General features: G+C 32.3%; 2 protein-coding genes across 2 annotated transcripts; one reads left to right on the top strand and one right to left on the bottom strand.

The window, feature by feature from the left end:
• Positions 1 to 811: 811 nt before the first annotated feature.
• On the bottom strand, positions 812 to 5,616 carry LOC126664890 (uncharacterized). Its single transcript, XM_050357505.2, has 5 exons — positions 4,750 to 5,616; positions 2,420 to 4,670; positions 2,006 to 2,314; positions 1,826 to 1,913; positions 812 to 1,753 (listed from the first exon to the last, which is right to left on the bottom strand). Exons 1-5 carry the CDS (start codon positions 4,751 to 4,753, stop codon positions 977 to 979), a joined length of 3,429 nt encoding a protein of 1,142 aa, XP_050213462.1. The 5' UTR covers positions 4,754 to 5,616; the 3' UTR covers positions 812 to 976.
• A 3,663-nt stretch (positions 5,617 to 9,279) lies between these two features.
• On the top strand, positions 9,280 to 10,563 carry LOC126664892 (cytochrome c biogenesis protein CcsA-like). Its single transcript, XM_050357507.2, has one exon. The coding sequence runs from the start codon at positions 9,584 to 9,586 to the stop codon at positions 10,556 to 10,558; it is 975 nt and encodes a 324-aa protein (XP_050213464.1). The 5' UTR covers positions 9,280 to 9,583; the 3' UTR covers positions 10,559 to 10,563.
• Positions 10,564 to 15,436: the final 4,873 nt, after the last annotated feature.

Genomic DNA, 15,436 nt, shown 5'->3' with positions numbered 1-15,436 from the left:
GAATAGAGATTGTGGAAAACATGCCTATCCAAAATGATGTGTAAGTCTATAATTTGTTTTTAGCTTTAGTTGGTTGGGTTATATTAAAGAGTTATGGTGACAGAATAGGAACCTAATGTCAACCTTGTTTCTTATGTTTTTTTATTGTTTTCTCACTTTTCGTAGTGATTGTGGAGTTCATATGTTTTCCGCTGCTGAGTTCTTTGTTGATGGGAAAGTTATGGGGCATGATTATGATGTCAAAGAACACCGTGCTCGTTACGCTTCGTCATTATATTTGTATGCTCGTTGGAAGGAAAGCTCTTGTTGTGTTAGTGAAGATGAGGGTCCTCTAAAACTCAAGAGAACATCTGCCTAGGGAGTGAAGAGGAAGCTAATTTATGGAGGTTCAAGATGAAGAATGTTATTGATTTTTGTTTGTAAAGAAAGTCTCCTTTTTGTCACACTTTTATTTTGCTTGGAGGACATAAATGTCCATTTATTTCTTATTTGAAGACTATTTTAGAGTATTTGTAAAAACAGGTAGTTACAATATGTGTAGTGTTTTAGCAAATTTCCGCAAAATTGTGAATTGTCAATAGTTATATTAAAAGGCAGGAGTTCAATTCTATTTTTCTGTTCTGTTCTATAGTAGAAGTACAAAATTGAGAAAAAATAATTGGTATTACACCAAACCTTAAAATCAAACTAAACCAAAGGAATCAATTGAATGTTTGGCTGATATCTCATATATAATTCCATACGTTCAAACTCGATGTGTGTCTAATATCTCGACGAGTTTTCATCAACACATCGAGTTTCTGCTATCCAGTTTTCCACAAATTTCATGTTGGGCTGCATAACTACTGCCATAAAACACCAAAATTCTACAATCTACATTCAAGGCAATATAAAAAAGCATCTCTCAGTAAAATTCATACTTTCAAACAAGCTACAAGAATCCAAAAAGAGTTCAATAAGCGGTAAATTTCAGTCACTAATCATCGTCTTCGTCTTCATTGTCACTGTCATTTGAGTCTTCTAGTACATCAGTGTCGGCATCATCATAATTGATCGTAGTATCATCCTCCTCATCGCTAGAATAAATCGGGTTTGAGTTTTGACCTTGAAACATTTGACCAACATCAACTTCATCCGGTAATACATCTATAGGATGCAAGAGTTCCAAATTTTCACCACCATTTTGATCGACTTCATGACTATTATCTGCCTCGTATTGCTGATAGGGCTCATCATTCAATATTGAATCTTCATTGCACACTTTTTCCTTTTCTGGCACATCAAATATATTCCTGTGAAATGATTTTTGCACAATTTTCCAATGACCTCCATTTTTCATATCGCTGACATAAAAAACCTGTTGTACTTGAGAACTCAACACGAAAGAATCACCTGTATACCATTTACGGCTCACATTAACAGAAACTAAGTTGCCATCTGTTTTAATTCCATTTTTATCGCCAACATCCCACCAATCACATTTAAACAAGAAAACATGATTCCCATTAACATATTGGAGGTCAATGATATCTGTTAGCACACCATAAAACTCGATTTCTTTCGACTTATGCTCTCCCGTAACTGAAACTCCATTATTTTGAGTCCGACGAAAATTATCACGCTCAACTGTGTGAAACCTAACTCCATTGACAATTATCCCACTGTACCTAGCAATTCGTATATCAGGACCTAATCCCAACGCATATATATGATCTGTTGCTGCAACCAAACCAGTAGCACGTAAGCGTCCAACCTGAAAAATAAGTTTAATGGTGAAATTAGAGGCATAATTCAATATTTAGTACTTTTATAGCATCATACTTACACACTCCTTGAACCAACTGGCAAATCCTGCCTGGTGTCTTTTTTGCACATCTATAACACTTTCCTTTTGTAATTCCTCAATGTGAATCCTGCACAACGTTTATAAAATTAGATAAAAAGTGTAAAATAAAGCTATTTTGAAACTCTAAAGTCTTTGTTTTTTCAAAATAAAATAACTTACTTAAGATATTCATCAACATCCTCACAATTGTTAAGCACATACCACTGCAATTTTTCAAAATCAGAATGGGATAACGTTTTATATTCTGTAGCTCCTAAAGGTCTTGCATTGTTTGAAAATATGGAAAATCCATTTTCCACTCCTATTTGCACAGGAAAATTATTTCTCTCAACGCGATTATATATTGTCTCAACACCATGAAAATACAGTGAACAAAAGTTCAAACATTCTTTAGTGATATACGCTTCAGCAATTGAACCCTCCGGTCGAGCTAAGTTACGTACATAATTTTTCAAAGTACGTAAGAACCTGCACAACAAATTTGTTGTAAATGTGAATAAACCATATAGATATATAAAAATTAGTTAAAACTGCAGCAAGAAAACTAAAAATAAAATTTCCTTATCAACTAACCTCTCAATAAAGTACATCCACCTATAGTGAACAGGGCCTCCTAATTCTACTTCACGTGGCAGATGAATTGCCAAATGCATCATTACCACGAAAAAAGATGGAGGATATATCATCTCAAGTTTACATATTATCAAAATGATATCGCTCTGCAACTTTTTAACTGTAGATCTTTTTAAAGTCTTCGAACAAAGCTCCTTAAAGAAAGAGCTCAACTCTGATAATGCAGTGTAAACCTCACTACGCAAAGACCCACAAATTGATGCTGGAAGTAACCGTTGCAAGAATATATGATAATCATGGCTTTTCATCCCCATAACTTTGCAGTCCTGAACACTTACACATCGAGAAAGATTGGAAGCATATCCGTCTGGCAACCGGATTGACTGCAACCATTCGCAAAACTTTCTCCTTTCAGGCTTCGGTAATGTATAACAAGCAAGTGGCATAAAAAATTTATTTCCCTTTTGCTGTAAATGTAACTCTTTTCTTATACCCATTGCTTCTAAATCCATTCGAGCCTTAATGTTATCCTTAGATTTTCCATCAATATTCATCAACGTACCCAATATATTTTCACATATATTCTTCTCAATATGCATTACATCTAAATTATGACGTAATTTTAATGTTTTCCAGTAAGGCAATTCAAAGAATATACTTCTCTTTGTCCAATTGAGCTCTTCAGGACCACGTGCACGCTTTTTTTGGTTAGGTGTCTTCCCAAAAACAAGGCTTTTTGGAAGCAAATCTAATTGCCTTAGAACTTCATCTCCTGACAACTCTTCAGGCTTTGACCCGTGCTCTGGTTTGCCATCAAATTTTCTGCTTTTTCTCCAAGAATGTTGGGCATGTAAATATCTCCGATGACCCATGTAACATTGCTTCACTCCATTTTTTAATGTTAGCGAACACGTCCACTTATTACACACAGGACATGCCAATTTTCCTTTTGTGCTCCATCCAGATAACATTCCATATGCTGGAAAGTCATTTATTGTCCATAATAATGCAGCATGTAATTGAAAATTCTTACCGCTATATGCATCATATGTTGTCACACCGGTCTCCCATAACTCTTTTAACTCATCAATTAATGGCCTTAAATATACATCGATATTATTTCCGGGAGATTCTTTACCAGGAATAAGCAAAGATAACATCAAAAAATTCTCCTTCATGCATTTCCATGGTGGTAAGTTATATGGCGTCACAATCACCGGCCACATGCTATAACTCGTGCTCATATTTCCAAAAGGGTTAAATCCATCACTAGCAAGCCCAAGTCGCACGTTACGAGCATCTTTGCCAAACCAAGCATATTTCTGGTCAAAATCTTTCCATTCCGTAGCATCAGCTGGATGTCTAATCGTATCATCATCTACACGTTTCTCCTTATGCCACCTCATATTTTCACCAATATCTTTAGACATAAATAACCTCTGAAGTCTAGGTACTAAAGGGAAGTGTCTAAGAATTTTTTGAGCAACCTTCTTGCGTTTTCCGAAACCTAATTTCCATCTAGGGGCCTTACAAGTTGGACACGTGTCAAGATTTTCATTTTCCTTCCAAAATAGCACACAATCATTTACACAAGCATCAATAGTTACGTAACCGAGTCCTAAATCACGCATCAATTTTTTAACCTCATAACTTGAACTTGGAAGGGTTTCTCCTCTCGGGAGTGCATCCTTGAACAACTCCAAATTCGAAAAAAATGACTTATTACTAGAATTTGTGAGTGCTTTGATATTAATCATCTTAAGAAGAAAAGAGAGCTTTGAATATTTTTGACTTCCAGGATATAGTTCACAATGAGAATCATTCCACAATTTAGCAAATTTTGCTACTTCTCCTTCTAGCATGTTATTATCTTGATTGGGAAGTCTGTCTTCCATGTCGGTGTCCATAAAAGTTGCATTACACATATCATCTAACATTTCTGAAACATCATTTCCACTATCCTCCAATTCATTGTCCGAATTAATAGAGCCATCTAAACTATCACGAGGTTGAGAAGTCTCACCATGGTGCACCCAGTTTGTGTAGTTTTCACTAATTCCATATTGATATAGATCCATTTTTACTTCTTGCAATGGCTTCAAATAAATATTGATGCAGTTCTTGCATGGACACCGAACTCTTCCATTTGAATCAGTAAAGTCTTTTGCAACATTCAGAAAATTTTTGACCCCTTGAATATAACATGAACTAAATCGGTACGACGTCATCCAACTTTTGTCTGATGGCGTCCCTTTAATACCAAAATAATATATTAGGCAACATCAATATTTGGTACAAATCTATCAATTGAAAATATAATTAAAACTTACCCATTACAAATCAGATACCGTTAGCTATTTTAAAAATATATCCAATTTCTTTCCCTGAACTACCTGCAGTTCTAAAACAAGGCTAACATTTGGTTAGTGTTACTGTTAAAACATACTCGAGGTCAGCCTATATAGTCGACGAATTTTTAAACTTAACTCGAGTTTATACGTCGTTTGCAATGTTAAACTCGATGTCATGCTTAATATTCGACGAGTTACATCCTTAACTGGACTTTTTTATCTCTGTCAAAGCACAAACTTGATGTAAGTCTTAATACTCGACGAAATGGAAGCAAAACCTCGAGTTCTTGATTTTACTGAGCTAATAAACTCGAGAATAGGTGATAAGTCGTCGAGTTTTAAGCCCGACCTCGAGTTTGTACGAATCAGTTAAAAAATTAAATTATCAATTGAACAAATAAGCAATTTGAATGTGAAATTCATCCTACATTAATCAATTTAGTCTCTTTTCATAAGTTAAAAAATACCTGGACAAATAAGCATCAACAAACACAAATCAATGAAAGTGCGGCGGCGTGAGAAGCGTACAAACGTATGGAATTGATGCGGTAGTGTGGTGTCAATATTCAGCAAAAAAAGTTTTTCCCTAATGAAGAGTGCTTCGATTAACCTAATTTGGATATTTGAATCTTAATTGTCATATACCTTTTTTTATCAAAATAAAATATAATTTCATAACCCATTTAAACCTGTTATCATAATTTTTTTTTTCAATTCCATGGTGACAAAACATTTATTAATCACAATATCATTTAATTTCGCTTAATTGCTGAAAAATAAAATTATTCACAATATTTTTACATATTATGATAAAATTTATTTTATCATAATAACTGTATTTTTAATATACAGTGACAAAACAGTTTTTGTCAAAACCCATTGTCACAACAAACACAATTAATTGCTATAGTGACAAAAATATTTGACACAATATTTAATTATCACAACATTATATAAGTTTAATTAATTGCTGAAAAATAAATTCGTTACTAAAGTCTTTAAATATTATGCTAAAATTTATTTTTTCATTATAACTGTATATATTTTCTATTTTACCATTTATTTTCTGCAATTAGTTTTTCTTTCTCTATTTTGTGTGTATTTTGTGTTTCATAAGGTTGATATATGGTCAATAAACGGTTTATTTACGGTTATTATAACTATAGTTTAAAATACAGGCACAAAACATTTGTTTTGGCAAATTACTTTGTCACAACAATATATTTACTTTTTTATATAGTGACAAATAAATATGACACAATAAATATTATAACTGTCTTTTTAAAATATCGGAACCAAACATTTGTTTTGGCAAAATATTTTGTCAGAAAAACAAATTTACTTTTTTTATTGACAAATAAATTTGACACAATAAACAGTAGTGGAAAGAGTTTATGTTTGTGTTTTATAAGGTTGACATACGGTTGACATCAGGTCCATATGCAGTCGTTATAACTGTAGGTTTAAAATACGAAAACAAAACATTTGTTTTGGCAAAATACATTGTCACAAAGACATATTTACTTTTTTATAAGTGACGACAAAATTTGACACAATAATAATTTATTACAATATCTTTTATTGGCAAAATACTTTGTCACAACAAACGTAATTAAATTTTATAGTGACAAAATATATCTAATTGCTGCAAAATAAAATTTGTCACAACTTTTTTAAATATTATGATAAGAATAATTTTGTCATAATAAAAATATTTTAAATTACGGCGACAAAACATGTTTTTGTCAAAATAGTTAGTCACAACAAACATAATTATTTTTTATAGTGACAAAAATGGTTGACACAATATGTATTTGTCGCAATATCATTTCATTGAACTCTCATTGTGACAAAATATTTTTTTTGTCACAACTAACCTATTTATTATGACAAAATATAGTTTGTCACATATTTTTTTTGTCACAAGAAGCCAAATTTTTTGTAGTGATTCAATTAATTTTTAATATATATATATATAAATAACATGTCAGATAAATGTTGCTCATGTGTAAAATTACAAAATTACCCTTTAATAATTTAAAAAATGTGAAATTTTAATTTGAATTTAAGTGTAAGAAGTTAAAGATAGATAGGAGTGTCTTTTTAAAAATATATATTACGAAGAAAATAATAATTGCATAAGCATAAAACTCATATAGGACTCTAATTCTAATCTCATAGTTTGAATAGGAAGTTTACATTGTAAACTATATAACTAATTTAATTTTTTACGTTAAAACTAATAAGTTTGGAGCTATTTTAGCTTATTTCAATAACTCAATGCCTAATTGGGTTGGTTTTCTTTCAGCCAAAACTCTTAATAGTATTATGAAGATTGGTGGTAACAGTACATGATGTTATTGAGAATGTTTATGCTTGATGATAGATAAGTATACCCAAAAATTCTCTTAACTTATGCATGTATTATGAGTTATAGAGATAAACATCAATAGTATATGTATGTTTTGATATGAAGTGAAATTATATTTATGATTCTATGTTGTGTTGTTACTTTTATCACCTAGACATTGGTTTTGAATCTCAAACTCCAACTGTAAATAATATATTAATGTTATTGTTTGCGTAATGTATGGAATTTGCCAGTTTTTTTTAAAGAGAAAAACCCTTAATTACTTACAATTATGCCATATTGGCCCTGCATTGAGTAATGACTGAGAATATGGCATAATATATATAAAAAAAACTTTCATCTTGTGATTTTTTTTAACCAAATCCGTTTTGCAATATACTTTGCAACATGCTATATGTTTCCTGCAAATTGATTTTTTTTAAGTCCAGAGAGTATACTACATGATATATATAAATGTAGAAGCAAGACTAGCATATTTTGAATAGAAGTGTTAATAAAAATTTACGTTATTAATATATTGTTTGACAATAACAAATTATTACAAACTAACTATTTTATTTAATATTTTAATTATTATTAAATATATCGGGTCATATAAATATCGCTCACGTGCGTAGTACGTGGCGACCTACATTTTAAAATAAAAAAATAAATAATGCCTATTAATTTGAATAGAGAGAGCATATATCTATCTATTTATCTATCTATCTATCTATCTATATATCTATAATCTATCTATCTATCTATCTATCTATCTATCTATCTATAATATATCTATCTATCTATCTATCTATCTATAACTATACTATAAGTGTGAAGGGGGGGACAAGCAAATTTACAATATTAATCTTCAACAATTAAAAAATTTACTAAGTTATGTACAAATATTCTAATTCTAATAAAAAGTTTCCTTAGCATAATTAAATTACTACTGTTAACGCGTCAGTACACATTGATAAGCTTCATTAATTTTAAATATTCAATGTTAGATTATTATTAAAAGGTCTATGAGTTTGAGTTATACTTAGATACCAATTCTTGTACGAAGGGTTACTATTAATTTAGCATTAGTTCAATAGGATTAGTTCAATCCCCAGCTAATGCTGTAAGATGCACCAATTCTTATACGAAGGGTTAGTATTAACTTAGCATTGGTTCAATTCAATAGCATTAGTTCAATCCCTAACTAATGCTGTAAGATGCAAATTTTTTGTGTATATTTATGCCGATTTAATTTGTTGAATCTGATAATATGTGGTGTAGTTTTTTTTGGGTAGTATAAGCTGTTGGTGTGAGAATTGGCGACAACTGTTGATGATGCTCCAACTGAAAAAAAATTATAGTCTTTCTACAGGTAATTCAAAAAGTTTTTCTGTGCAACAAAAAAAATAAAAAGAAAAGGTCGGGATAATTTGATTTGACTTGACATGAGAAAAGATGTAATTTCATTTAGTGTTTATAATTTCTAATAATTTCTGTTTATTGTTTATAATTTCTAAAAAATTTGAATCTAATTTTCTAATAGAAATAAAAAATATATATATAAGATATATATGTAAGATATATATAAAGATATATATAAGAATAAAAATATATATAATAAAAATATAAAATAAAGAATTTCCTTTTTTTATGTTTTGATATGAAATTGTAGCCCTTTTGCTTTTTAATATGTAGAAAAAAAACTCTTTTTTCTACTGAATTTGAAAAATAATACTTTTTTATAAAAAAAAAAAAGAGAAGACACAAAGTTTTGTCTTTCTTTTTATTGTTAGGATATTTGATCATTTTCGGGATGGGGATTATTATTTTCATTTTATTTTCCCCATCGACCCATTTGTTACAACACAATCACAATATGAAACATTCATAAGTTTTATCTTTTTTCTACTATTTGAAGGAGGAACTCTAAGACCTTTAGTCAAAAAAATTGACCCTTACAAAAATGGATTAAGTTTCAAATTTTGAACTTGAAATCTAATTAATAAAAAAAGCACTTTTCCTCTTTAGAAAAAATGTGTCAATTTGAAATGATCTACTTTATGCTTACGCTTGCAATTAGAATGGATCAAGTTATATATTAAATTTGAAATTATATAAGCATTTTTTTATTATTAACTGAATTTTACTTCATTAATTTTAATTTTTTTAAAAATATTGCATTAAGTTGATTTCTTCAAGCTCGACGATTAAATAAAAAGAGATTATTATGATTTCGAGCAAGCCGCTATGGTGAAATCGGTAGACACGCTGCTCTTAGGAAGCAGTGCTAGAGCATCTCGGTTCGAGTCCGAGTAGCGGCACAACATCCTGTAATTTTCAACTTTCAAAAGAATATACTAAATCCTATAAAGAATTCAATTCTTAATTTCTAATTAAAGAACGCTCCTGCTTTTTGCTTTTTTGATTGAATTTTTGGATTTAATTTAATTAAAAATTTTTATGATATTTTCAACTTTAGAACATATATTAACTCATATATCTTTTTCAGTCGTGTCACTTGTAATTACAATTCATTTGATAACTTTAGTAGTTGATGAATTCGTCGAATTATATGATTCGTCAGAAAAAGGCATGATAACTTCTTTTTTCTGTATAACAGGATTATTAGTTACTCGCTGGATTTTTTTGGGCCATTTACCATTAAGTGATTTATATGAATCATTAATCTTTCTTTCATGGGCTTTTTCCATTATTCATATGATTCCGTATTTTAAAAAACATAAAAATTATTTAAGCGCAATAACCGCGCCAAGCACATTTTTAACCCAAGGGTTTGCTACTTCAGGTCTTTTAATTAACACGCATCAATCCAAAATATTAGTGCCCGCTCTTCAATCCCAGTGGTTAATGATGCACGTAAGTATGATGATACTGGGCTATGCAGCTCTTTTGTGTGGATCATTATTATCAGTAGCATTTCTAGTAATCACATTTGGAAAAATCATAAGAATCCTTGATATTGATAAAACCAATAATTTCTTAAATGATTCATTTTCCTTTAGTGAGATACAATATATGGCGGAAAGGGAGAGTCCTTTAAGAAATATTTCTTTTCTTTCTTCTAAGAATTATTACAGATTTCAATTGATTCAACAATTAGATGATTGGGGTTCTCGTATTATAAGTATAGGGTTTATCTTTTTAACCATAGATATTCTTTCAGGAGCAGTCTGGGATAATGAAGCATGGGGGTCATGTTGGAATTGGGATCCCAAGGAAACTTGGGCATTTATTACGTGGACCATATTTGCAATTTATTTGCATACCCGAACAAATAAAAATTTGGAGGGTTTAAATTCCGCAATTGTCGCTGCTATGGGTTTTCTTATAATTTGGATATGCTATTTTGGAGTTAATTTATTAGGAATAGGCCTGCATAGTTATGGTTCGTTTACATTAACAATTAATATATAATTGAATTGAAGAAAGGGTCTAACGAATGCAACTATATAGGACAGCAAAGCATATATACAAGAAGCTTCAGGTAAGCCGTTGAGAACTTTTTGAATCAAGTAATCTAATGGTTCAAAAAGTTCTCACACATCCCAAAAATTAAGTTACAATTCCGTTTTTTTTACTTTAATTTAAGAGACGAAAAAAGAGAAAGAAGTTTTTTTCCTTAACGATTTTAAATTTTTTTAAATCCTGGGATTTTTTCCAGTTTTTTTTTAGAAAAACTATCTATAAAAATAATTAGATAGAAGAGCTTCGACCCTGTCAACTGATAATGAGAAAAGGAAATCCGGATAAATGCTAATACCTATTACAGGAAGAAGGATGGAGACCGAAACAAATAACTCCCTGGGTCCAGAATCAAAAAAATAAGAGTTTGAAGCATTAAACAGCTTGTATCCATAAAACATCTGGCGTAACATAGATAATAAATAAATATGAGTTAATATCATTCCAACTGCCATTCCAAAAGTAATTATGATTTTTGATGTTAAAAGATATTTTTGACCAGTAATTATTCCAAAAAATACTGCCAATTCCGCAAAAAAACCGCTCATGCCCGGTAATGCAAGAGAAGCTTGTAATATCCCGTATTTTTAAATTAATTTTTTTAACTTTAATTATAATTTTTTTTTCATTTCCGTCAAATCTTAAGTAATTTATTATTATTATTATTATTATTATTATTATATTTTACTTAATTTTATTTGAGTCGTTCGTAGTTCGTTCGGACTCGATTTGTATTATTATTATTTAAAAGGAAAAATAAGAAAAAAAAACAAGGAAATATGTTTAATTAGTTGGACAATCCATGCATTCCATGCATTCCATGCATTCCTTTATTCCTTCCATTAATACACGTACTATGGCCCATTTAATTTAATCATGTGAAAAGCCCATGATGTTAGTAGCATGAAAAGGCCATACAAACGTGATCTGCTTCACGTTTTTCTTTTTTTTCTTTTGTTTAACCTAAAATTTCACTCTCTTTTACACTGAACATCAGCCGCCATTCCTCATTAATAAATCTGAACTTCACCTATCTTCATTGTTTCATCCTTTCAATTCGGTAAGTATTCGTTTTACTCGTTCATTAAGTTTCTTCGTTTCGATATCGATATCATCGTTCTTGATTCATATTTCTTTTGTTATAGCATTAAACTGTGATTCTCTACGTCGTTTCATCTTTATTCATCGACCTCAATAATCGTTACGATTCGAAATCATTAAGGTATGTAAAGATTCCTCCATTCGTCGCCGTTACGATTCGCCGTATTCTTGAAATTTTGCAACTGTTTCTTACCTGTTATTGCTGTCATGATTGTGAAGTAGTATGTCGTTTCTCTTAGGCCTTAAGAATAGTTTGGATTCCTCCATTTGTTTAGTTTTGGTTGGACCTCGTTATGTCAATGATTCATGAATTTTTGGTTCTGTTTTCCTTCGTTGATGGTCCTGCCGGTTGCTTGTTCATGCCTTCAATAACTATTTAGGTTTTATGATGCTTTGGGTTCTTAGGTTTGTTTTACTTTATTAAGGAACAAGTTAGTTTGAGTTTTGAAGTTGAGGTTGTTGTGTAACTTGGGTTAAAGGTGTTGATGGCGGTAGGGACTTGATTCATAATTTTGAATTATAAGAGATGGCTAAATGGTCACATTAATCACCATATTGTTAGTTTAAATCAATTGAATTATAGTTGTTTGTTTCAAACTTTTGATTTCGTTTCGATTTCATAAACCGACAATTGTGAAATGATAATTATTTTATAATCTCAATTAATATAATTACTCGGGTAATTATATTTAATTTTGATTGAAATGTCAATTTGGCTAATTTATAATTTAGCCCCTAAAGATTCTAAAACTTATTCAAGTTAAGTTTTATCAATAGGATAACTTTTGGATTGTTGTTTGTTTTATAAATTAGTAAATTGAAAACGAGTAGTTAATTTGATTTTTAATATCTAATTGGCTAAAGTACAATATAGTCCTTAAGAGGCTAAAGTACAATTTAGTCCCTAAGTGGCTAAAATACAATTTAGTCCCTAAATTTTATAAGATTTATTTGATCAAGTTTTCGGGTTGTAACTTAGGTTACTTAATTTTCAAGATATTGAATTCCACTTTAAAATGGATAATTATTTTATTAAAATATTTTAAGTTATAAACTCGGGTTTATAAATTTAATAAGTTTTATTTGGGTTAGACTGTGGTCGCCCGACAAGTGGGAAGAAGCTTGATAGTTTTTAATAACTCGGCTGACTCACTGATATGGATTTTAACTTGGGTTAATTTAAATTGTTTAATAAATTACTCGAATTTTAATTTAATATATATAATATATATGGTTTAATTTCTATAACTTGGGTTATAGTTTTAATACGTTTTAATCTTATGTGTTTGATTATACGTTGGCGTATTGTTGTGTGTGCTAGTCCTATGTGGTGTCTAGTACTCTTTAGAGTTAGGGTCTGATTTTAATTTTGATTTTAATATTTTATTTAGACCCGTCGACTGTTCGTACTTCAGAGGCGAACCAGAGTTAGGTGCTTGTCAGGATCACGTGGATTTAGCAAGCAGTGAGTTGATATCTCTATTTACCTCTTTATTAAGCAAATGTATTATTTTGTATATATATATATGTATAAGCAGCTTTTGAACTGTTTTCGGCATTGTGGATTTGATTTGGAATGTGCTACTCGATGGGCATCATCGGGACTGCGTGCGCACCAGTAATGATTATGGTATTGAGGTAGGTTTGAGATACGTCTCACCTTAGTGAGGGCACCGGTGGAAGATACGTCTCCTGGGCTCACTATTTATTAAGTGATAGTCGGGGATCGGTTATTGAGATACGTCTCATCGACACGACAATGGATTTAGAATTGTGGTTTAGGGTTTCATTGATAATCCATAATGAAAATGTTTTATTAAACGTTTTAAAGGTTTTTAACTTAATAAATGTAAATGGTTATATAAACTCTACTCAGTAAATCTGACCCCGTTGTTTTCCCAAATTTTCCAGGTTTATGATTTGAGCGTTGGTCGATCTCCGTTCCTTCATTCTCGGAGGTTCCTTATTTTATTTTCAGAATAAAAGAGTCAAATTGTTTTAAACTCTTAGACCGCAGTAGTAGTATTAGATTATTTATGATTAGTCTTTTATTATATTTTTAGACTGTTGATTGTTGGTGATTACTTTATCGCTTTTGGCATGATTACAGTATTTAAGGTATTTATATTATATTGCCATACTGTTGGAGTTATAAATTCAGATAAGTATACTTTGAATATATGTTGCTTATTGTACTGCTAGACTAGGCTGAAGTCTCGGTTGCCCCCGAGCATGTGGTTTTCTGCAGGTACATTGTTTTAAATGATATAAGTTGGTTATCCGCAAGGCTAGCTACGGGTTTTGGTACAACCATACCCATACCCTAGCGCCGGTCACGATTCATGAAAATGGGTCGTGACAAACTTGGTATCAGAGCTTTGGTTTCAAACCAAGGCCTTTTAAATGTTAAGTGTTTATTTGTTTGGCATGTTAAGTGGTTAATTTGCCCTAGGAACTACTGCGGAATTAGGATTCGAGTCTTGTCTTTGAAACGTCATCTTTTGTTTTCAAAACTTTCTGCCTACTCCTATAGGAATGTCGTGAGTCAGTCGTGTGAATTAAATTGCTTATTGCTTATTATATGGTTGTTTTCACTTGGGTGATTACTTGTTGGCTGATTCGCCATGTTGTGTTTATTTGGTTAAATGTTGTTTGTTTTGAGAATTTTTGTTTCATTCTTAGGAATGAATACTCGTACTCGTGTTGCGGCTCAGCGAAATGCTGATGTTGATGATGCAATCTCCATGGAGGTGGACCAGAATGAACCTGAGGTTCAAGCTGGTAGAGGACTAGCAGGCAGAGGCCAAGCTGGTCGGGGTCGAGCTGGTCGAGGTGGCCGAGGCCAAGCTGGCAGAGGCGTAGGACGCGGTGCTGCAGTGGGTGCCCAAGCACAAGGTGTGGCACAACCTGAGTTGGACGATTTTGACTTCAACACTTTTCTGGCCGGAGTTGCTACTCTACAACTCGACCAGGTTCAGCTGCAAGCGGGACAGGTCGCTTTGCAGGATCAGTATGCAGTTTTGGGTCAGATTGCTCAGCAACAGCAACCACAGGCGGGTGGTGCAGCAGTTGGTGGTGTCGGAACCACTGACAGGGATCTAGTATTGGCTTACATGAGGCTGAAGCCAACTGAGTTTGACGGTTCCGGAGACGCGCTGGATTTTCTCGAGGAGGTTGAGCAGAATGCTCGACGACTACAGACTACGGAGCGTCAGACCGTCGTTCTAGTAGAGATGTCAATGAAGGGTTCAGCTGGGGACTGGTTTCGTAGCTCTGTTCATGCTGACATGGCTACCATCTCTTGGGCTCAGTTTGTGGCGAGATTTAGAGCTTTCTTCTTGCCGTTTTCAGTGACAGAGGGTCACAGAGACAGATTGCTGTCACTCATTAGGGATGATAGGTCTGTATCCGAGTACACGACAGAGTTCGTGAGGTTGGGTAGGTTCGCGCCAGACTTGCAGACAGATCAGGAAAGGGTGAACAACAGATACGTAAAAGGTTTGGGGCGCGATTTTGTTAGTTTGCTGACTGAGACACGGAGAGATTTTACAGACGTAGTGGACAGTGCTCGGCGTTTGGAGAGTTCGTTATTACAGTTTGGGGAGATTTCTAGTCCTTCTCAGACCAAGAAGTCTTCTGGCCCTGGACAGCAGAGTGGTGGTGGTAGCTACCAATCGGCACCTTCTCAGTACAAGAATAAGAAGAGGGGTGTCAAGAAGAGTTATCAGC

Source organism: Mercurialis annua, linkage group LG1-X (assembly GCF_937616625.2).
Source record: "Mercurialis annua linkage group LG1-X, ddMerAnnu1.2, whole genome shotgun sequence".
Lineage (NCBI taxonomy): Eukaryota > Viridiplantae > Streptophyta > Magnoliopsida > Malpighiales > Euphorbiaceae > Mercurialis > Mercurialis annua.
The sequence above is the reverse complement of the archived record's forward strand: the minus strand, read 5'-3'. Positions and strand labels throughout refer to the sequence as shown.